At 39.5% G+C, this 24,865-nt stretch overlaps 1 protein-coding gene across 1 annotated transcript; it reads right to left on the bottom strand.

The window, feature by feature from the left end:
* Nucleotides 1-1,081: 1,081 nt before the first annotated feature.
* Nucleotides 1,082-24,865, bottom strand: LOC147378387 (protein CFDP2-like). Its single transcript, XM_086353930.1, has 2 exons — nt 24,217-24,865; nt 1,082-1,609 (listed from the first exon to the last, which is right to left on the bottom strand). Exons 1-2 carry the CDS (start codon nt 24,317-24,319, stop codon nt 1,290-1,292), a joined length of 423 nt encoding a protein of 140 aa, XP_086210056.1. The 5' UTR covers nt 24,320-24,865; the 3' UTR covers nt 1,082-1,289.

The following is a 24,865-nucleotide window of genomic DNA, read 5'->3' as shown; positions in this document are numbered from 1 at the left end:
AATTTGATGGGAGCAGTATCCTTATTTACTGATGAAGAAAAAAGGGAGCAGTATCCTTATTTACTGATGAAGAAAAAAAGTTTAAGTCACAGAACTGGTATGAGGCTAAGCTCAGACAAAGGATGGGCAAACTACAGTTTTCAGGCCAAAAATGGCCCACTGTCTGCTTTCTTTTTTTTTTTTTTTAATAAAGTTTCATTGGAACATAGCCCTTTCCAACTCTATAGTCTTGCCTGTGGTTCCTTTTGCTCTATAACAGCAGTTGATTAGTTATGACAGAGAAGTCTTGACAGGAACTGCATAGCACACAAAACCAAAAAAAAAAAAAAAAAGCCACGTTATCTGGCCCTTCACAGAAAAAAATTTGCTGACCCCACCTTTAGGTTACAGGATCCCACTATGCCACCTGAGTGAATTTGATTTATGTCAGTAGTGTATAGGAGCGCAAACATGACACAATTTTAGGAGTATGACAGACCTCTGGTGCAAAAACAATACCAAAGCAATACCATAGTAATAGCTAAAATTCCTACCATTCGTTGATCACTTCCGGGAATTAAAGCATGGAAAGCTTTATTTAAAATATTATCTAGGGGAAAAGTAATAACTTAAGTATTAGTTTTTAACATTCTATGCAATAAACCTGATTTATTTCTTAACCAATAGGCAGCTATGTCCTAAGTGGACAGGCCATGAGATATAAAGTTTCAGTGAGACAGGGGATGTCATCTTAAAGAAATGTGGTGAGAGACTTGAGATGAAAACCAAGAGAAAGCATGCTCTTTTGTGGCCCAACAATCAGTGTTATAAAAATATAAGTTAAAAATGGCCTTGGACCATTGTAGGGTTACAGAAATATTCTGTTTGACCTGGCTGATGGTTACATTGGAATGCATATATGTAAAAAAAAAAAAAAAAGCCAAACATTAAGCTGCATACTTAGAGTTGTGCATTTTGCTATGTTAATTAAACTTCAATTTTCTTTTTTAAAGAATAAAAATAAGCAAAGATTTGAGAGAAGATTGCCACTGGTGGTCAAAGAAAGCTTTTGGTGGGTTAAAAAAACATTTTAATTACATTTTCTTTATTCAGAAAATAAGCAAACTTCATTTGTGACACACCAGATGCCCCCACTCAGGTTTCACATCTGATTAACTAGGATGCCTAAAGTTACAAAAGTCTGAAAAATAATCACACCTGATACAATCTATTTTTCACTTCCACTGTATAATCGTTAGGGATTCGATTTAGGTTATACCTGAATAGTCTAGTGGTTTTCCCTACTTTCTTCAATTTAAGTCTGAATTTGGCAATAAGGAGTTCATGATCTGAGCCACAGGCAGCTCCTGGTCTTGTTTTTGCTGACTGTATAGATCTTCTCCATCTTTGGCTGCAAAAAATATAACCAATCTAATTTCGGTGTTGACCATCGGTGATGTCCATGTGTAGAGTCTTCTCTTGTGTTGCTGGAAGAAGGTGTTTGCTATGACCAGTGCATTCTCTTGGCAGAACTCTATTAGCCTTTGCCCTGCTTCATTCTGTACTCCATGGCCAAATTTGCCTGTTACTCCAGGTGTTTCTTGACTTCCTACTTTTGCATTCCAGTCCCCTATAATGAAAAGGACATCTTTTTTGGGTGTTAATTCTAGAAGGTCTAGTAGGTCTTCATAGAACCATTCAACTTCAGCTTCTTCAGCATTACTGGCCTGGGCATAGACTTGGATTACCGTGATATTGAATGGTTTGCCTTAGAGATGAACAGAGATCATTCTGTCCTTTTTGAAGCAACAGTTAGAACTGGACATGGAACAACAGACTGGTTCCAAATAGGAAAAGCAGTACGTCAAGGCTATATGGCCACCATGCTTATATAACTTATATGCAGAGTACATCATGAGAAATGCTGGGCTGGAGGAAGCACAAGCTGGAATCAAGATTGCTGGGAGAAATATCAATAACCTCAGATGATGTTGTTAAAGGGCTGCACTCAAAATGTCAGCAAATTTGGAAAACTCAGCAGTGGCCATAGGACTGGAAAAGGTCAGTTTTCATTCGAATTCCAAAGAAGGGCAGTGCCAAAGAATGCTCAAACTACCTCACAACTGCACTTGTTCCATGTGTTAGTAGGGTTATGCTCAAATCCTTCAAGCTAGGCTTAAGCAGTATGTGTACCGAGAACTTCCAGATGTACAAGCTGGCTTTAGAAAAGGCAGAGGAACCAGATATCAAATTGCCAACATTCACTGGATCACAGAGAAAGAAAGGGAGTTCCAGAAAAACATCTACTTCTGCTTCAGTGACTGTACTTCTGCTTCACAGCCTTTGACTGTATGGATCACAACAAACTAGGGAAAATTCTTAAAGAAATGGGAATACCAGACCACTTTACCAGCCTCCTGAGAAATCTGTATGCAGGTTAAGAAACAACACGTAGAACCTTACATGGTACAACTAACTGGTTCCAAAGTGGAAAGGAGTATGACAAGGTTGTATATTATCACTATGTTTATTTAACTTCCATGCAGAGTACATCATGTGAGATGCTGGGCTGGATGAGTTACAAGCTAGAGTCAAGATTGCCAAGAGAAATATCAACAACCTCAGATATGTAGATGACACTACTCTAATGGCAGAAAGTGAAGAGGAATAGAAGAGTCTCTTCATGAGGGTGAAAGAGCAGAGTAAAAAAGCTGGCTTAAAACTCAACATTCAAAAAACTAAGATCATGGCACCTGATCCCATCACTTCATGGCAAATGAAAGGGGTAAAAGTAGAAGCAGTGACAGATTTTTCCTTGGGCTCCAAAATCACTGTGGATGGTGACTGCAGCTATGAAATTAGAAGATGCTTGCTTCTTCGGAGGAAAGCTATGACAAACATAATTAGCATATTAAAAAGCAAAGCCATCACTTTGCCAACGAAGGTCTATCTAAAGGAATGATTTTTTCCAGTAGTCATGTACGAATATGAGAATTGGATCAAAAAAAAAAAAGAAAAGAAAAAGGGCTGAGCACCAAGGAATTGATGCTTTCAAACTGTGGTGCTGAAGAAGATTCTTGAGAGTCCCTTGGCTTGCAAGGAGATCAAATTGGTCAACCCTAAAGGAACTCAACCCTGAATATCCGCTTAGAGGACTGATGCTGAAGATAAAGCTCCAATACTTAGGCCACGTGAGAAGAGCCAACTCATTGGAAAAGACTCTGATGTTGGGGAAGATTGAAGGCAAAAGGAGAAGAGGGTGGCAGAAGATGAGATGGTTAGATAGCATCACCAACTTAATGGACATGAACTTGTACAATCTCCAGGAGACAGTGGTGGACAGGGAAGCCTGGTATGCTGCAGTCCATGGGGTCACAAAGAGTTGGCTACAACTTAGTGACTGAACAACAACAAAACTGTCTAAGATATACTCAACATAGGCAGATAGGCTCCAGAATTGCACTTTTTATCACTTTGCTATATAGTCTCTCAACAAAGATGGCCATTTCCTTTGGAATCCAAATTTATTTGAGAACTACAAGATTATCTTTTTTATTGAGAAACATGGATTTGCTTCTACCACCTCCAGGTCTTCATTTGGTCTCTGGATTATACTCAGTAAATATGCAATAAAGAATGCAGAAATTAAAGTACATGCAGGATATGACACCAAAGCACAAGCAACAAATGCAAAAATGACAAGTGGGCCTACATTAAACTAAAAAGCTTTCATAATTAAATAATCAACAGCCTGAAAAGGCAACCAACGGAATGGGAGAAAATATGTGCAAACCATATATTTCATAGTTGATATTCAAGATACACAAGGAACTCCTACAACTCAATAGTGAAAAACCAATAAAACAAAAAGCCCATTCAAAAAATAGGCAAAAAACTTGAACAGACATTTCTCCAAAGAAGACATATAAATCGCCAACAGAGCTATGAAAAGATTCTCAGCATCACTAATCGCAGGGAAATGAAATGAAAAAACCAAAATGAGATGCCACCTCACACCAGTTGGGATGGCCATTACAAATAAAAGAGAGAAGAGTTGGTGACGATATGGAAAAATGTAAACTCTGTACATTGTGATGGGAAGGCAAACTGGTGAAGCCACTTTGGAAAAGAGTATGGAGGTTTCTCAAGAAATTAAAAATATAACTACCATGTGATCCAGCAATCTCATTTTTGAATACATATTCAGAAGAATTGAAATCAGGACCATATATATATATATATATATATATATATATATATATATTCCCATGTTTGCTGTCCCAGTATTCACGAATAGCCAAGCTATGAAAACATCTTAAAAGGTCATTAATGGATGAATTGATAAAGGAAATGTGGTATATACATAAAACAGTGTTTCAGTTCAGTTCAGTCACTCAATCGTGTCTGACTCTTTGTAACCCCATGGACTGCAGCACGCCAGACCTCCCTGTCCATCACCAATTTCTGGAGTTTACTCAAACTCATGTCCATTGAGTTGGTGATGCCATCCAACCATCTCATCCTCTGTCATCCCCTTCTCCTCCTGCCCCCAATCCCTCCCAGCATCAAGGTCTTTTCAAATGAGTCAGCTCTTTGCATCAACATTCAGGACTGATTTCCTTTAGGATGGACTGGTTGGATCTCCTTGCAGTCCAAGGGATTCTCAAGAATCTTCTTCAACACCACAGTTCAAAAGCATTGATTCTTCAGTGCTCAGCTTTCTTTATAGTCCAACTCTCCCATTCATACATGACTACTGGAAAAGCCATAGCCTTGACTAGATGGACCTTTGTTGTCAAAGTAATGTCTCTGCTTTTTAATATGCTGTCTAGGTGGATCATAACTTGTCTTCCAAGGAGTAAGTGTCTTTTTATTTCATGGCTGCAGCCACCATCTGCAGTGATTTTGGAGCCCCAAAAAATAAAGTCTGCCACTGTTTCTCCTTCTATTTGCCATGAAGCGATAGGACCGGATGCCATGATCTTAGTTTTCTGAATGTTGAGGTTTAAGCCAACTTTTTCACTCTCCTCTTTCACTTTCATCAAGAGGCTCTTTAGTTCTTTTTCACTTTCTGCCATAAGAGTGGAGAAAGCAATGGCACCCCACTCTAGTACTCTTGCCTGGCAAATCCCATGGATGGAGGAGCCTGGTAGGCTGCAGTCCATGGGGTCGCTAAGAGTTGGACATGACTGAGTGACTTGACTTTCACTTTTCACTTTCATGCATTGGAGAAGGAAATGGCAACCCACTCCAGTGTTCTTGCCTGGAGAATCCCAGGGACGGAGGAGCCTGGTGGGCTGCCATCTATGGGGTTGCACAGAGTCGGACACGACTGAAGTGACTTAAGCAGCGGCCATAAGGGTGGTATCATCTGCATATCTGAGGTTATTGATATTTCTCCCGGCAATCTTGATTCCAGCTTGGGCTTTATCCAGCCCAGCGTTTCTCATGATGTACTCTGCATATAAGTTAAATAAGCACAGTGACAATATACAGCCTTGACGTACTCCTTTTCCTATTTGGAACCAGTCTGTTGTTCTATGTCCAGTTCTAACTGTTGCTTCCTGATTTGCCTACAGATTTCTCTTGAGGCAGGTCATGTGGTCTGGTATTCCCATCTCTTTCAGAATTTTCCACAGTTTATTGTGATCCACACAGTCAAAGGCTTTGGCATAGTCAATAAAGCAGAAATAGATAGTTTTCTAGAACTCTCGTGCTTTTTTGATGATCCAGAGGATGCTGGCAATTTGATCTCTGGCTCATCTGCCTTTTTTAAAACCAGCTTGAACGTCTGGAAGTTCACAGTTCACGTATTGTTGAAGCTTGGCTTGAAGAATTTTGAGCATTACTTTACTACTGTGTGAGATGAGTGCAATTGTGCAGTAGTTTGAGCATTCTTTAGCACTGCCTTTCTTTGAGATTGGAATGAAAACTGACCTTTTCCAGTCCTGTGGCCACTGCTGAGTTTTCCAAATTTGTTGACACATTGAGTGCAGCACTTTCACAGCATCATCTTTTAGGATTCGAAATAGCTCAACTGCAATTCCATCACTTCCACTAGCTTTGTTTGTAGTGATGCTTCCTAAGGCCCTCTTGACTTCACACATGAAGATCTTTTTTGTACAGTTCTTCTGTGTATTCTTGCCACCTCTTCCTAATGTCTTCTTCTTCTGTTAGGTCCCTACCATTTTTGTCCTTTATTGAGCCCATCTTTGCATGAAATGTTCCCTTGGTATCTCTCATTTTCCTGAAGAGATCTCTAGTCTTTCCCATTCTATAGTTTTCCTCTATTTCTTTGCACTGATCACTGAGGAAGGCTTTCTTATCTCCCCTTGCTATTCTTTGGAACTCTGCATTCAGATGGGTATATCTTTCCTTTTCTCCTTTTTTTTTTGCTTGTCTTCTTTTCACAGCTATTTTTAAGGCCTCTTCAGACAGCCATTTTGGTTTTTTGCATTTTTTTCCCTTGGGGATGGTTTTGCTCCCTGTCTCCTGTACAATGTCACGAACCTCTGTCCATAGTTCATCAGGCACTCTATCAGATCTAGTCCCTTAAATCTATTTTCATGTCCACTGTATAATCATTAGGGATTTGATTTAGGTCATACCTGAATGGTTCAGTGATTTTACCTACTTTCTTCAATTTAAGTTTGAATTTGGCAATAAGGATCATTCAACCTTAAAAGAGGCAGTTGTGCCATATGCAACAACATGGGTGAACCTGAGGATATTATACCAAGTGAAATAAACCAGTCACTGCAAAACAAATTTCACATGATTCCATTTATATGGGGTATCTAAAAATAGTTAAATTCATAGAAACAGTGTAGACTGGTGGTTGCCACCATCTGGGCGTAGGAGAGGGGGAAAAGGGAGAGCTACAGAAAAGGTATAAAGTGTTAGATAAGCCAAATGAGTAAATCCTAAAGTTCTGTTGTACAACATTGTGCTTATAATTAACAATACTGTATTGTATACTTAATGTGTTAAGAGGGTAGATCTCATATTGTGCTCTTACTACAATAAAAATAGAGGAACTGTCACCACATAATATATAATTAGATTGTTTAATTTACTCAGAGTTTTATAGCTCTTCCTCTGATGTTTCAACACTCCATTAAACTATAATATATAGGTACATTCTTTTTTTTTTTTTAATTCAAGTCTTCCTTTGTTTAGTTCCCTGTCATACCTTATCTATAAAGGAGCTCAAACTTTTCAGAAATTTAAAAATAAAGCACACAGGTGTATCAGGGGAATTTATGGAGCAAACATATTTAGTCATTCCTTAAAAGCCTATCTCAAATGTTACCTCCTTTGTGACATAGTCCCCAAATCTTAAGGCAGGATGAATCTTCCTCTCTTTTCTTCCAGCTCTGTGGCTGTTGCCATGTGTTACATTTTAACTTCACATGGAGAGGAAGTGTATCATAACCAGTCCTATATTCCAGAGCCTAGCACATCTGGCATGCAGTGGAAGCTCAATAAACATTTGATTTCTGAATGAAGGAAAACACTTTTAGAGGTGCTTGGAAACTTTGTATTATTTTGTATACAAAGTAGCATCCTTAAACTGATTGAGTGGCAACCGAAACATACAAGTACACTAAGATTAGGCAAGGCTGATTGCTAATTAACAGTCTGCTCTAATAGTCCTTGCATTTGTTTGGTTACTAATAAGCACAATTTTTTTTCCCAAAAAAACTCACAAGTGATTTTTGAAGTCATTGACATAATTTTTTGAATGTATTTATCCATGGATTCCCCCAAGTCCTGCCTCCAACTAACAATCTTAAAGAATCCACCAATGTGTTTCTCAGTTTAATTCCTACAGTATTTGACAGATTAAAGCATTTTATAACTCCGATTTCTTGTTCCATGCATCAGTCTAAGTATTTGTGTTTAGGTTTGAGTTCTGAACATCTCCTTAGACCATTCTACCAAATGTCCTTGAAAGAATTATTAGGCTTATATATCTTCTATCATACCCAGAAGATCATGACTGATCTTCTGAACTAATTACAGCTCTCCTCCCTGCAGCTTCTGAACCCTTTTCAACAGAGTACTCAAGACAGTCACAACCACACAACCAGATGAGGTCTAGGCAATATCTCTGATGCCCAGGCTTTTTGTATCCATACCACTGGCCTATGTGCCAAGCCATGTTTTCCCAATCATCGTGCCTCTCTCTCTTTCATATGTACTGGAACCACCTAAAAACCCTGAATCTGAAATGCTACAATAGTTATTAAGGTTTTAATTGTCCTGGGGCCTTGCAGTTTTCCCTACCCTTTCAACTCCTGGAGGTCTTAAGGCCTTGGTCTTTTGCCTGGGACACTTTCATTCCTCTGTTTTCCTCCTGACATGAAACAGGATTCAGAAGATTTAGTTCTTCCTCTTAGGCTACCAAGGTCTTACCAATAGGTAAGGACTTTAAGTACAAACAAATACAATTCCCTGTGCTTCTATAGAAAATAGGTGTGAAGACTCCTAGGAAACATGAACAAAAGTACCTAAAAAGAATCACCCTTTCCATCAGCACATTACTATTGTGAGTTCCAGATTTATTGATGGTCATGATAGGAGCTGAGTCCCCAGGAAGTTACATTCTCAACAGTGGGGTCTTCAATGACAGAAAATACCTAAAAGTTGGGATAACTCATAAATGTGTAATGCCCCGCAACTGCAACACTCCATTCTTTTACCGATGTCTAAAGTCGGTGGTGACTTTTACTATATACAACATGAAACTCAAGGAAAAACCATGTTTAACTGCTGAATGGTATAAATTAAGCTAAAATGAGTAATTTTGGGTCTGTAACAACACTTTTCACTCTCCCTTCCTAGGGCTCCTCTTGCCTGAGAAACTGCTTTGTCCCAGGTGACTAAGAGTATCAGATTGGCCTGGTAAGGCACCAGACTCAAGCTCTTCTTTTCCCATGTGATTCATACTCAATTAATCATCCTCTATCCTTCATGACTGGTCCATTAAAGCAGGCCAGCAGAGTTCCTCTCATGACACTTCCTAAATATAGGAGCTAAGAAGGAAGATTCTCTGATATAGAAAGTTTTTCTAGTCACTTATGACTCCAGTTGATGCTCATAATTTCAACCATATGGAGAAACCCACCAAAAAAACAAGCCAATGTAAAGCAAAACCAAGAGATATAGAAAAGGAAATTCCTGATGATACTACTTGAGCATTGAGTCCTTATCATACCTGATCCATTCTATCATTGACCTTGTCAATTACATTGGTCAATAGAATTTTATTTTTGGCTTGAAGTAGTTTGCAATGAGGGGCTTCCTTGGTGGCTCAGATGGTAAAGAATCTACCCACAATGTGGGAAACCTGGGTTCTATCCCTGGGTCGGGAAGATCCCCTGGAGAAGGGAATGACTACCCACTCCAGTATTCTTGCCTGGAGAAGCCCATGGACAGAGGAGCCTTGTGGGCTTCAGTCCATGGGGTTGCAAAGAGTCAGATACAACTAAACAATTAACACTTTGTTTTACAATGTGTTTCTGTTACTAGAAGAAACTTGATTACTGTTATACACATATTTGAAATATATATTATTATACATGAAATATCTTGAAATTTGGGAAACCCAAGTTATACCCTAAACTAGTCTCAGTGAACTCCGGGAGTTGGTGATGGACAGGGAGGCCTGGTGTGCTGGGATTCATGGGGTCACAAAGAGTCGGACACGACTGATCAACTGATCCGATCTGATACTCATTGGAGCTGCTACTATATTCCAACTTGCTACATCTATATAACTCCCCTGAGTTCCTACCACCCAAGTCCTAAGGATCAGCTAAGAAGCAAAAGCGAGAACCATCTTGATGAATTCCTTCTCTGGTTAGGTAGAGTCATCTGCCTCTTGAATGAAGTCTTCCCACGTTCTTTGCATGCTCAGTTCCTCAGTTGTGTCTGACCCTTTGCAGCCTCATGGACTGTAGCCTGCTAGGCTCCTCTGTCCATGGAATTTTCCAGGCAAGAATACTGAAGCAGGTTGCAATTTCCTACTCCAGGAGATCTTCCTGACCCAGGGACCAAACCTGTGTCTCCTGCATTGGCAGGCAGAGTCTTTACCACTGAGCCACCTGGGAAGCCCACCTCCATTATATTATGTCTAAAGCCTGTAACATCCCTATCACAAACACAGCATGCACTCTTCTACTTTATACTTAACCCACAAAAGTTTGTGTATTAAATGTCCTGCTTTCAGTCTTTTGCCCATTTGGATTCCTGAGCACTGGCAGCCTGTCATATACCCTTCAGGTCAAAGATTGTAAGAGTTTTCTCTACGGAATTTGACCAGCCAAGAATTAAAGTCTTTGAGATGATGTTGAAAGCTATATTTTGCCCATGCACAGAGAGCCTTCAGGCAGCTTTTTAGAGTTCCACTCTTAATTAGCAAACACCTGGAGAGCAACACTAGTACAAATACGGAGATCAAAACTAACAAGAAAAGATAAACATAGAGGAAACAAAGACTTTATTTTTATGAAGAAGAAAACCCAGAAAACAACACATGAGCTATAACTAATATTTCAGAGAATTCAGAAACAAATGCTGTAAGCACTGAATAACATCCGGTATGTGTATGTGTGTGTATGTGTATACATAAATACATATATTCAGAAACAACAATAAATTTCTTTGTCAATTTAGATGTGAGTGGAAATGAAGAAATACAAAGAATCGGAAGGTGGGGCTGAGAAAATCTCTCCAAAAGTCAGGCAATACAATATAGTACAGAAATAATGGAGAAAACATAAGATTTCAGGAAAAATTCAGAAAATCCAAATTTTACTTAGCAGGTGTTGCAAAAAAGGAAAACAGAGAAAATGAGGAGACGGAATCATCAAAAGGTAATTTGGTACATTTTTCATAAACTCAGCATCACTTTCTAGACTAAAAGGGCTCATGAAAACCCCAGCATGATGGAAGCAAAAAGACCCACAATGTGTCAGCTACCTCTTATGTAAAACATCAGATCCTCCTGGTCTCTTGTTTCAGTCACTGCTATGGCAACCAGATCTGGTTCACGTATGTCTCACTTCAAGCCAGTACTGCATGCCTCTTGACTCCTGCCCTGAGGCTTTTCTGTTGGCACTAAAGAGTGGGAGGATGTCCCAGAATCCTATTTGAAACTCATACAACCTTAACTTTTTCTTATCTGGAAAACCAACACTAAAACATACAAAGATGCATCATCGTGAGATTTTAGAACACTAGGGATTAAAAAAAACCCTAAAAGCTTCTGGAGGGAAAAAGATCACACAGAGATCAAATATCTCAACAATATTAGAAAGCTAGAAGAAAACAAAACTTTCCAAGTTCTGAAGGGAAAAGTTTTCATATAACCAGAGGCAGAAAAGACATTTGATAAAATTTAACACCTATTTATTAAGAAATTCTTAACAAACAAGGAAATGAGAAAACACTCTTAATCAAATAAAAATTATTTATAAAAATATAACTTGCAGAACTATTGATCAAATATTCAGGTAAAATAAAGGCATACAACTTCACAAAAAACAAACAAAGAACAATTTCTCAGGTATCTTTTCTCAGGTAGTTACCAGAGAATTTGATCCACCAAAAATGAGGTGGTAAACCAAGAAGAAAACATGGGATACAGGAAACAGGGAATTTAAACCAATAAACAGGCAAAGGTAATCTCTAGGATTATGGTAAAAGAAGATATCAGGGAAAATGTTCTAAGGACCTGGATGACAAGACCAAATAAAAGCAGGTTAAAAGGCATTAGGCTCTAGAGACTTTATCTTCTTCAATAAGATAAAGCTAGAATACCTTAAGTGTTTAGACATACCAAGATGATACATACATAACTAGAGGAGGTTTTGGTGATTAAAAAAGCAAGATAGTTATCAACTATGGCAACCCACTCCAATATTCTTGCTGGAGAATCCCATGGACCTAGGAGCCTGGAGGGCTACAGTCCATAGGGTTGAATATGACTGAAGCAACTTACCACCACCACGAGGGAAACAAAAATGTGTCCAATAAATAAAAATAATCATAGTATGTTATATGGTCCAGCTATACAAATAACCACAAACCAACATAGTGTAAACACTGAATATTTACTCAACCAAAATTATGGTATAATGGTTGTTGGGAAGATGGAGTGATGCGAAAGTTTCATGTATGGAGTAAAGCTGAAGAATATGATAAAGAGCCACATCTCTGTATTCCACAGTAGAAATTCAGATTTTAAAAACAAAAGCCTCAAGAAATAGCAACATAAACAAAATGGAAGTAAACATGAAAACAACAGAAAGATTGGGAAGTGATTGCTTTTGGGAGGGAGTATTGGGGTCAAGGACAGGGGACTGCAACATTGGAAAATGGACTCTAATCTCTGTGCTGGTATAACCTTGGATAACAATGAAAATTTGGACTTCTGCTTTAAGCCATTAGGAAGAAACAAAATTTGGACTTACTGTCAGGCCATAATTAACTAGAAACTTGAGCAAACCATACGAACAACAGGTAGCATAAGACTTTGGAAGCTGATTTACGGGAAACTCTAATGAAGGTGAACCCTCTGAGTCCTAGTAGTTCTGCCTGGAGGAAATTTCCCAAACTTAGAGGGAGGTAGATTATGTGGAGAAGAGTAATGGAGAGAGAAATATTCACTGGGTCCCCTTTATTATTTGGCTAAGTATTAATCTGCACATTCATAAGGTGAAATTCTGTAAGTATGTAAAGGACAACTTCTAAGGAGAACAACTGCCAGAGAGTTGCAAGCAGAACACCCCCAGAGTTCACACATTACTGGAAATATTGAGTTCACAAATAGCCAGGGTAAGAAGTCCCTATGAAATAGAAAAAGCATTCAATGGAGACCACAGAAGAATCAACCTCATGTTGTCTTAACTAGCCATAAAGCTATAAAGTCTACTCTAGATGTGTTTTACTGAAGTCTTTAAAAAAAAAAAAAAACCTTTGAAAGAATCAAATTTATCTGCCAATAAGCTAAATGATTAATATAACAAAGCTCAACAAACACTCTTTGAAGGACTACAACAAAATTCAGCTCTCAAATAACATAAAATTTACAATGTTCAGAATCCAATAAAAAAATCACTACACATGTATAAAAAAGAGAAAATATAACCAACCAAGAGGAAAATCAGTCTATAGTAACAAATCTAGAAATTGCACAGAGATGTGGAATCAGGAGACAGAAATTACAAGACAATTATGATAATTATGCTTTAGAATTCAGAGGAAGGGAATTCCCTGGTGGTCCAGTGGTAAGAACTCACGCTTTCACTAAGGGTGTGGGTCTGATCCCTGGTCAGGGAACTAAGATCCCGCAAGTCATGCAGCCAGAAAGAAAGGAAAGAAGAAGAGAGGGAGGGAGGAAAGGAAGAAAAATAGAGAATCAGAATAGAGAATAGAGAATCAGAGGAAAATGAATCCAAAGAGGATGGAAATAGAAGATATAAAAAGGAACTAAAAAAGAACTTCAACATATGAAAACTACAACATATAAAACATCTATAACATCTCCCTTGCTGGAGATAATTAACAGGAGATTAGGAACTGGGAAAAATATGGTGGACTTAAAGAAAATGCAATACTTATTCTCAAAAATGAAGCAGAGAGAGGAAGAAGACAATAGCAGCAGTAACAACGTATCTCCTTTCTTCTCTCTTTTGTGGCATAATTGTTAAACATTTTTCATTATAAACCTCTAAATATATTGTTTCCATTATTACTTTAAACAGTAACACCACCACCTTCAAGGGTCCAATTAAGACATACATGTGACTGGCATACCAGGAAGAGGGAAAAAAGATGGTGAGTGGGGGTAGGTGGCGAGACATGTAAGCATATAATGCCAAAAATTTTCCCAAATTTGAAGAAGACTATAAACTTTCTTCAAACCTTCTGGGTTTGAAGCAAAAGCAAGCAGAAAGAAGGAGATAAACAAAGATAAGAGTAGAAATCAATGAACTAGAAAACAAACAACAAAAACCATCAATGAAATGAAAAGCTTGTATTTTGAAAAAATCAGTAAAATTGATAAATTTGTATGTAAGCTGAACAAGTTAAAGGAGAGCAGATACAACTTACCAATATCAGAAATGAAAGGGGATTTTACTATAGATTCTTTTAAGTGAATAGTAAGGGAATATCAGAACAAATTTATGCCAATAGATTTGACAAACTAGAGGAAATGAAAAAAATTCCTTGAAAGGCACAAATCACCAAAGCCAACTCAAGGGAAAACAAACAAACAAAAAAACAAAAAATCTTTAAATAGCCTTATGTCAAAACAACATAATTTAAAACCTCTCCAAACAGAAAATATCGAATTGAATCCAGCAATACGTCTACGGGCTAGTGTACCATGACAAGTGGTATTACTGCACAAACTCATTTCAGAAATGTATATTTTAAACCTGAATTGATAGAAATCATCTGAACAGAATAAAAAAATACAATCATATCAATAGCTGTAAAAACAAATATTTGACAAATCTGAATATCCATTCACAATAAAAATTCAGCAATCTAGGACTAGAAGCTTTTAAGCCAAATGAAAGGCATTTGCAAACAACCTACAAGTAACTTAATGGGAAGAAACTGAATAAGACAAGATTATCGCTCATACCAATTCTCAATTGTTGTACTATAGGTTCTAGCCAGTGCAAAAACCAAAAATAAATGAAAGCATACATATTAGAAAAGAAAAAGTAAAGCTGTCTTTATCTACAGATGATATTATTAGCCACGCACACGTATAAAGAAATCCACATAAAAAATCTTTTATAAGTAGTAAGTGAATTTAGCAAGATCTCAATATCAAAGAATATTAATACACAAAATCAGTTGTTATTTCTTTACTCTAGCAGCAAACAATTAGGACGTGAAATTCTAAAAAAATAAACATTTAAAATAACATCTGAAACATTTAGGAGTAAATTTTTCAAGAGACATTCAAGATGTCTACACTAAAAACTAAATTATCTTACTAAGAAAATTAATAAGATCTAAATAAAGAGATACATCATACTGAGACAGGAAGACAATATTTTTAAGATGTCAGTTTACCCTAAATAGATTCAATGAAATTCCAATGAAAATCAGAGCAGGCATTTTTTGTAGAAACTGACAAGCAGATTCTAAAACTCGTGTGGAAATGCAAAGGACCTAAAGTAGCCAAAAGACTATATTGGGACAAGAAAAACAAAGTTTGAGGGCATATACACATCTTAAGACTATTAAAAAGTCACAATAATCAAGAGAATTTATTGCTGACATAAGGACAGACATACAGATAATGGAACAGAAATAGATTCTCTCTCTCTCTATATACACACACACACACACACACACACACACACACATATATATACAGTCATACAATTTTGGACAAAGGTGCCAAACAATTCAATGGAGGAAAATAAGACTTTTCAACAGATGGTACTAGAACTGGGTATCAATATGGAAAAAAATGAGACTTGTACCTTATATCATGTGAAAAAAAAAAAAGAGTAACTTGAAATGGACTATCAGACTAATTGGGAAACCTAAATATGTAAAACCTATGCCACTTCTAGGGGAAAATATATGAGAGAGTCTGCAACCTTGGAGTAGTCAAAAGATTTTATAAATAGGACACAAAGAGCATTTTAAAAGAAAAAATAATAAATTGGCCTTCATCAAAATTTAAAACTTTTCTGAAAAATGATCTAAACCAAAATAAGACAAGGCAAAAATTGGGAGAAAATATTTATACTACATAATCTGAGAAATAATTTACATTGAAAATACATGCCCAAAACTATACAACTCAGTAATAAGAAAAAAACAATTAAAACCTGGCAAAAATATTTTAACAGACCAATCACAAAAAACACACAAAAGGCCAGTAAAGCGTGAAACATTATTAGTCATCAGGGAAATGCAGGTTAAATCACAATGAGATACTTTTACTTTATATCTATTAGGATAGTTAAAAAAGACTGAGAATGCCAAGTGCTGGAGATAATGTGGGGCGACTGAAACATGCATACTTTTTTAGGTGGAATGCAACATGACATTGGCATTTTCTTATACAGTTAAATATACACTTAACATACGATTCAGCAGTTCTACTGGAAAAGAAAAGGTGACTTATATCCACACAAAGACTTGTACATAAGTGTTCGTGGCAGATTTATTCATGGTAGCCAAAACTTGGAAACAGCCAAATGCCCAACATCTGATAAATGCAGAAACATTGCAATGCATTCACAAATAGACTACTGCATAGCAATGTAAAGGAACAAACTACGGTGCACACACAACATGGATAATCCCAGAAACATTATGTTGAGGAAAAAAAAATGCCAGACAAAAAAAGTACGTACTGTCCCTTTTGTGATGATGGAAACGTTCTGTATCTTCATTGTGATAGTGGATCCACATGTGTATACACTTTTCAAAGCTCATCACCTGAACTGTTAAAATGTATGCATTTTGTGTAAAATGGACCTCAACAACACTGATTAAAGACTAAATTAAAGTTAAAAGGGGGTGACAAGTGAAGAGACAGAAAACAAAGAGGAAAAGGAATATATGAGTCAACAGCAAAAACGACTGGGTTAGGAAAAGGAAGAGAGAAAAGTAAATTGAAGAAAACAGAAGGGTAAAATAGAGGGGGTTTCAAATTAACTCTTAAAACATTCACTACTAGGGACCTGGCCCTTTACTCTTTCTCTTAATCCTCATAATACATTGCATGTTAAGGATAATTACCTTCATTTACCTAATTTCCGTTTGATATGGAAACTGAAACCCTGAGAGTTCAAATGTTTTCCCATATTTTTCCATTTTGTCATCGCTCCCAAATTCTTTCTACCATCTGTCACTAACACCCTTTGCGAGTCAATTTTCACTGGGTGTGTTCTCCAGATGCTGAGATGGAGTTTACAAACATAAATGGAGTATTTATCAGGGACCAACCTCTGTGTGAGGCAAGAGGAAGATAAGAGGGAGAGGAAGATAGGATGGGCAGAGGGAGACATCAAACAGTCAGGCCCAACAAAGCCTCTGCCAACGCTGGGGGACAGTGAAGAGCACATGGATCCTCAGAGTCTCCCACGTGGCATCTGCTGCCATGTAGGTCTCTGGGCAGAGTCTTTTCCTATAAATCTTTCACTGATGTGATTCCAAGACAAGAAATAATAACAACAAAAACGTAGTGACTATGTTTTATGTGCCAGGCATGGTCCAAGTTCATTTCAGTTGGTCAGTCGTGTCTGACTCTATGCGACCCCATGAATCGCAGCACGCCAGGCCTCCCTGTCCATCACCAACTCCCGGAGTTCACTCAGACTCACATCCATTGAGTCGGTGATGCCATCCAGCCATCCCATCCTCTGTCGTCCCCTTCTCCTCCTGCCCCCAATCCCTCCCAGCATCAGAGTCTTTTCCAATGAGTCAACTCTTCCCATGAGGTGGCCAAAGTACTGAGGTTTCAGCTTTAGCATCACTCCTTCCAAAGAACACCCAGGACTGATCTCCTTCAGAATGGACTGGTTGGATCTCCTTGTTTAACTCACTTAAAACTCCCAGGTCCATACTTTTAATCTCCACTTGATATCTAAAAACTGAGGCAGAGAGAGATTTAGTATCTTGCCTGAGGCTACACAGCAAAAAGTAGAGATGTGAGGACAGGGTTCCATAGTCTGCCTTCAGACCATGCTTTCCAGTATCAAAAAGACACTGAGCCCTTCACAATGACATACTCTATAGATATACTTGGTCAATTGCTACGTGGAGTTTCATAGGTACTCAAAGAAAAGCCACTCACCAATATCCTTAGATTGCTCTCCCACATGAAACAAAAACATTATAATTAAATACATCTTTTGCCTCTGGCAGTTGGTTCTGACCCACTTGGCCTTGAAGCCAACATTTTTGCACATAGGAACCTCCTAAGAAAGGCTTTCAATTGTGAGGGGAAAGTTCTAGCTAAAGCAAAGAGCCACCTTGAAGAAAAATAGAGTGAATTTACATTTAATTTGAAATGAAGGGGTTTTGGGTGCTGATATTCTGCCTCCACCAGGCCCAGATTGGTCTATAATACAATCTGACTGTTGAATACTTAAAAATAGAGATAATTGAACACCCCACGCTGTGATGTGGGGCATTGAAACTCAGTGCTGAGTTCAGTGGTGGGAGTGCTGATTTGCATTAACTTAGTCATGCCCACCTCATCAACTTAGGTAACTGATGTTTAGGTCCCTAGAGTTTCCTAGTAACCTAAGTGTTCCTAGGAACACACTAGACCAGAAATCAGATTTAGATTTTAATCCTAGTTCTGCATTTAAGTAGTTCTGTAGCCTTAGACAACGCAGTCAGTTTTTTTAGGTTTCAGTTCCTTTATCCACAGACTCAGGGGCTTATATTGAATACGGTCCTTTATTGTTAATTCTGCAATGCTCAGAGATCAAACAGGGAATGTAAAGACGACTTAAGTATAGGAGCTAAAAGGCTTTAATTGGAAAACTGTCCTTTCATAAAATGTTTATCTGGGGCTTGCTTCATATCTACAGGGGCACAGTCCCTTCTTTTATCCCATAATAAGCCTCTTAAAGCAAAGCGTGTTCTCAACATTCTTATATTGAGATAAATGAGGTAACAGACAAACCCTAAAAAGGAGTCAACACACTCTCAAGAAGCAGCATAATTTACGGGAAGAGTCAGGATGGGTAGAGACTTCTAGCAGAGCTCTTCCATAACTCAACTCATGTCCTCATTGTTAGACAGGCTTCATGATAACTGTGTCCTCCTAGTGGAAAGGATCAGAGAACAAAAGAAAGAAGACAAAAAGAACTCCAAGGGAATAAATTTTTCCTATAAGATGATTTGAGCTCAAGAACAAAGAAAGCAGAATTTGCTTCAATGAGTGTGTAGGATGTATTCTGAATTCACCTAGATTTCATTCACCTAAACAGAAGGCATGTATTGAATATGGCTACCCTCAAATCCACAGAAAATCAAAGGGACAGAAGGGAAAACTGGACAGGGCCTTTTATAGACCAGCTTCTGCATTTTACTATTAGGGAAACTGATGGTCAGAGAAAGAAAGTGACTTGTCCAGATTTACACAGAAAATTACCTACAGAATCATTACCAGGACCTGAATCTGCATTCATTTATTTATTCAGTGAATATTTATTGGTCAATCGATGGGAAAGACCCTATCCTACTCTTGTGGAAAGGCAATCAAATAATAAATGCAGGATTAGAACTGTGACAAGTGACCCAAAGGTACACAGTGCTATGAGAACATAGAATCTGGCCTGTCCATGGATACAAGAACTCTTCTTTGATGTTTAAGCAGGCAAAGAGGGATGAAGGGAAAGTGTATTCCTAGCAGACACAATATATGAGTAAAAGGTCCTGGTGCAGAAGGGAACATGGCATGTTTCAGAAGTTAAAAGCTAGAGCATGGAGAAGGAGAGGCATGACGGCAAGAGAGAAGACTGGAGGCGGACTTTGAAGGTAGACCATGAAACTATGAAGGTTATGTTCATTTATTCATTTCTTTATTCATTCATTCTTACATCACTGGTTTAGTCATTTAACCATTTTTTTGAACATCCAATGAGAAACAAGTATTGTTCTGATCATCAAAGTTTGAATGTTGAACGTAAGATCTCTGCCATCATAGGGATTACATGGGGAGGGAGATAAAGATAATAAAGAAATAAAATGTAATGTGTCAAGTAGTGATAGGTACCATGAGAATTAATTTAAAAGGGCAAGGGGAAAAATAAGAGTGGTGCAAAGTCCTATTTTATTATACAAAGGGTGACAAAGAAAGTTTTTTTTTTTGTTATGATAAATGTTTAGCAAAAGATAGAAGTAAGGGTGAAAAACACTTAGCTATAAGAAGAAGTGTTCTAAGAAGAGGAAACAGCTCAGGCAAAGGTCCTGAGATGGGAATGTACTTGAAATACTTAAAACAGCAGAGAAGCCAGTATTCCTGGAATAGCCAGCAAAGGAAAGAGTGAGGATTTTAGAAGAGATCTTAGAGGGAGCAGGTAATAGGGTCTTGGAGCTGAAGTACAGTCCTTGACTTTGACTCTAAATGGAATGGGAAGTCCTTGGAGCATTTTGAGCACAAGGCTGATATGGTATGACTTATGTTTTAGACCTTAGCAGCTCTGTGGACATAGACTGTAAGAGGGTAAGGGTAAAAGAACAGTTGGGAATCTAGATTGATAACCCAGGTAAAACCAATGGTGGTTCTGATGACAGTGGCAGCAGGTGTGGTGAGGAGAGGTCAGATCCTGGGTGTTTCCGAGATAGAGCCTACCACATGATACACGGGAAATAGGATGAAGAGTTCTGGAGAAAGAAAAGGAGTCAAGGATAACCCCAAGGGCCTGACCTGAACCATGGGCTGAATGGAGTTGCCATGCACTGAATAAGGAAGACCACCAGACATTTTCAGTTGGGAAGGGGAGGCAGCATGATCACACATGTGTGTCCAAAGGATCACTCAGGTTGTAATATGGAGAATGGGCTGGAAATGGACAAGGGTGAATCTGAGGTGCCTAGTTAGGAGGATAAATAGGTAGGCCAGAGGAGAGAGTCATTAGTGAACCATCCATGAAAAAAAAAATTTCCCCATTTTAACTGCTTAATTTAGTAGTTATAGATGTATACTAGAAAAAATAAAACACATCAACCCTGTAACTTAGAAAATTGCTTAGGAACAGGCAAATATGGTATCTTAAATTTGATCCAAGAAATAGATTAAGTAAGCAATGGGATAGTTGGCACTTGGAAATGGAAAAATTGTGATGGTATTATCTAGATACAAAAGTTTGAAACAAATACACTATATTACACTGCCTGTTTGGTAAGCCTCATTGGTTAAGTGAGATTTTTTTTTTTCAGTGAGTCATACTTTGGGGTATACACTGAGCACATAAGCTAAATTATCCCACACTGTCTTGGGAAATTTCCTTTACTTGAACTGCAGCCATGTTTATTCGGTGTGACTCAGCCACCTGGGTATGGTAAATGGGACCAGGCAGAAACCAATCAGATGCTCTCTTCTGGAATTCAGATTTATGATAATGACAGCAAGCTCATTTCTGTGAATAGATTGAATGAGAATCTGCAAACCTAGGAGCTGGGGGTGGTTGTTGTCTATTCTGTGGTCTGGAGAGGCAAAGGAAGCTAGCTGCAAAGAGAAATAAGAAGGAAACAGATGTACAGAGAGATGCTAAGACAGAAGGGAATGAAAGATTTTCAATATCTCATTCTTGTCCTCTCCTGAAGCCCAGTAGCCTTTCTTCACTGGATGTCTGAGACATTCTGTTATAGTGATAATAAATACAACTTTTAAATTTAGCTCATTTTTCATACTTGCTACCAAAGTGTTATACCTAACAGATATTTCCATAATTAAGAAGCTGAGGGTAGAAACTTTGTCTTTAGAATAAAGTACCACCTAGGAAACTCCTAGAGGAGAAGGCGATGGCACCCTACTCCAGTACTCTTGCCTGGAAAATCCCATGGATGGAGGAGCCTGGTGGGCTGCAGTCCATGGGGTCTCGAAGAGTCGGGCATGACTGAGTGACTTCACTTTCACTTTTCACTTTCATGCATTGGAGAAGGAAATGGCAACCCACTCCAGTGTTCTTGCCTGGAGAATCCCAGGGATGGAGGAGCCTGATGGGCTGCTATCTATGGGGTCGCACAGAGACACGACTAAAGTGACTTAGCAGCAGCAGCAGGGAACTCCTGGAGTTCCTATATCCAAACTCATTACTCCAATAAAAAGAAAGTTTCCAGTTGCCCAATTTGGTGATAGAGGATTCACATGGGTTTGAACTAGTTTACAGAAGCAGTAAAAAGAGTGAGTCTAATAGAGAGAAGTAAGCCAACACTGGTTGAGAGAAAAATTAAGATGCCATTCCAATTCTATCTGGGAAGAGGAAAGAATGAGAGAACCTTAGAAAGAAATCAGTGATGAAGTTTCAAAGAAATTATTTTAAAAGATAAATTTATTAAAATACTAAACATTCAAATGTATCAGAAAACTTCACATAAAAATCACTGTTTGAATTCCCACACTGTATGAGAGTAACAGAAATCATGGAATAGGATGAGATGGTTAGATAGCATCACCAACTCAATGGACATGAACTTGAGTAAACTCCAGGAAATAATGGATGACAGGGAAGCCTGGGGTGCTGCAATCCATGGGGTCACAAAGAGTCCGACAAGGCTTAGCGACTGAACAACAACAACAAAGGGAAATCATATCAAATTGAGACGTCTATTCCCGGAGGAAGCAATGTTTTAATATTTCTGCTTACAAAATGTTCTAAATCATGGTATACCAGATTCCCTCACCTCATTCCTAACACCACCTTATCCTCCTCTGCCATGACTTTTTCTCTTCTCCCCCAAAATCTCAAAAAGTGTGCTGCTGACAGAGATACTACAGAGCTGACCAGAATATAAGAAACTACATCTAGAGAGAAGATCAAGATGGTGGAGTACGTGCGGATCTCACCTCCCCTACAAGCACATAAAAGTTACATCTACATATGGAATGATTCTCACTGAAAATTGGCAGAAAAGCTCTTCTACACCAAAGCTGTAAGACAGGTCCACCGAAGGGATCAGATAGGGACCTGTGCCCCTGGGCGGGGACTCAGAGGAAAAGGGAAATTACACAGGTGGAGATTCTCCCTGAGCAGTGAATGTGAGCTCTGGCCACATAATGGGCACCCCAGTCCTGGGGACTGATACAGGAAACACAAGCCACCTTGGCTGGTCAGAGGGTAAATGGGACAAACAGGGGGCTGTAGGAGGCCTGGGATCTACTCCTGAGAGCACACTTGGCTCGCTCCTAAAGCAGGGCAGGGAAGGTAGACTGAAAACTGCAGAGGAAGCTGGCCAGTTTCCTGGGACTGCCCTGGTATGCAACCAGCCTGAGACCAGCAAAAGCTCCTGTCTCACATGTTTCACAACCAGAAGGCTCAGCTGTGAGACCGAGAGGCAGTTCAAACCCAAAGCGACATCAGACTAGGCAGAGGCAACCTTTGCTGGTGCTCACACAGGTGGCACCTCAGAAGCATCCCTGATCTGTCTATGGCCAGACTGCCACAGCTTGCCTTCCAACCTTACCTCAAGAGCCCATGCAGGCCTTGACTGTTCAGCAAACCAACAGGTTTGGAGTGCAGCTCCAAACCAGGGCAGGGGTGGCATAGACTGGCAGAGTTCAGCTGTGAGAGACAAGAGGCTTGGACTCAAAGCAGCGTCTGAGCAAGGCAGGGGAAGCCTTTTTTGGTGCTTCCACAGGCAGCCATTAGACCCAGTCTGGGACTCTGACCCCAGCTGGACCACCACAGTCTGCACTCCAACCCATGATGAACACCCACACTGGACCCTCTTGCTCGGGGGTGATGGTGGCGGTGCTGGATGAGGGGAGAACGCACGTTTAAAGGAAACTGAGACACCTCACGGCAAATAGATGGGGCAACAGTGGAAACAGTGTCAGAATTTATTTTTCTGGGCTCCAAAATCCCTGAATATGGTGATTGCAGCCATGAAATTAAAAGACACTTACTCCTAGATAGCATATTGAAAAGCAGAGACATTACTTTGCCAAAAAAGGTCCGTCTAGTCAAGGCTATGGTTTTTCCAGTGGTCATGTATGGATGTGAGAGTTGGACTTTCGTGAAGAAAGCTGAGTGCCGAAGAATTGATGCTTTTGAACTGTGGTGTTGGAGAAGACTCTTGAGAGTCCCTTGGACTGCAAGGAGATCCAATCAGTCCATTCTAAAGGAGATCAGCCCTGGGTGTTCTTTGGAAGGAATGATGCTAAAGCTGAAACTGCAGTACTTTGGCCACCTCACGCGAAGAGTTGACTCATTGGAAAAGACTCTGATGCCGGGATGGATTGGGGGCAGGAGGAAAAGGGGATGACAGAGGACGAGATGGCTGGACGGCATCACCGACTGGATGGACGTGAGTTTGAGTGAACTCCGGGAGTTGGTGATGGACAGGGAGGCCTGGCGTGCTGTGATTCATGGGGTCGCAAAGAGTCGGACACGACTGAGCGACTGAACTGAACTGAACTGAGCCACCTCAGAGCTGACCCTCACGGCTTCTCCCCCAGCAAACTGGGACCCAATCCCACCCTCTGGGCAGTGTGTAACAACTCACCTGCCGAGTCAAGTCGCCCCGAAAATGGATGAAGCTGGAGCCTGCGGCCCATACCTGCCTTTGCTGGCAGTCGAGAGAGCAGAACACGGTCGGGAGGGCGCATGCGGCGTCCTTGCGCTGCAGCTGCGTGCGTGCACAGACCCTGTGTGTGCCCCTCCCACCGCCGCCACCGCAGCAGGAAAGGCCCAGGGCTATGCGGTGACTCCAGGGGTAGGAGGAAGCAGCAGGGAGCCGCGAAGCCTGGGTGTAGACCCGGGTGGAGTGGCCACAGATGCAGCTCTTGGTGGTAGTAGCAAATAAGTAATGAGAAAAATGTGGAAATTTCAATATAAAATTTGGATTGTAAACTTCTCTTGGAAAACAGAATACTGAAACTCTGGGCCCTTATTCTCAAATGATGTTAATTGACTGGATCTGAGTGTAAGCAGCCAGATTTGGGTGGAGCACTGATCCTCCAGTCTGCAAGGCACTGAGGTCCCATTTTGGCTTGCTTTGCTCCTCTCTGTACCTGCCTGTTTCCTCTAGGCACCTGAGTTTACAAGCCCCTCACGGTAAGCCTGGAACCAGGTGGTGAGGAATGTAAATATACCATAAAGTGAGGCAGCTGCTAGTTTTTCCCAAAGTACCTAATCCTGGGCTGGTTCAGTGG

This window comes from Bos grunniens, chromosome 2, assembly GCF_055505025.1.
Source record: "Bos grunniens cultivar Pamir isolate PY7600 chromosome 2, Bosgru_T2T1.0, whole genome shotgun sequence".
NCBI classification, from domain to species: domain Eukaryota; kingdom Metazoa; phylum Chordata; class Mammalia; order Artiodactyla; family Bovidae; genus Bos; species Bos grunniens.
This window is presented reverse-complemented; position numbering and strand designations above follow the sequence as displayed.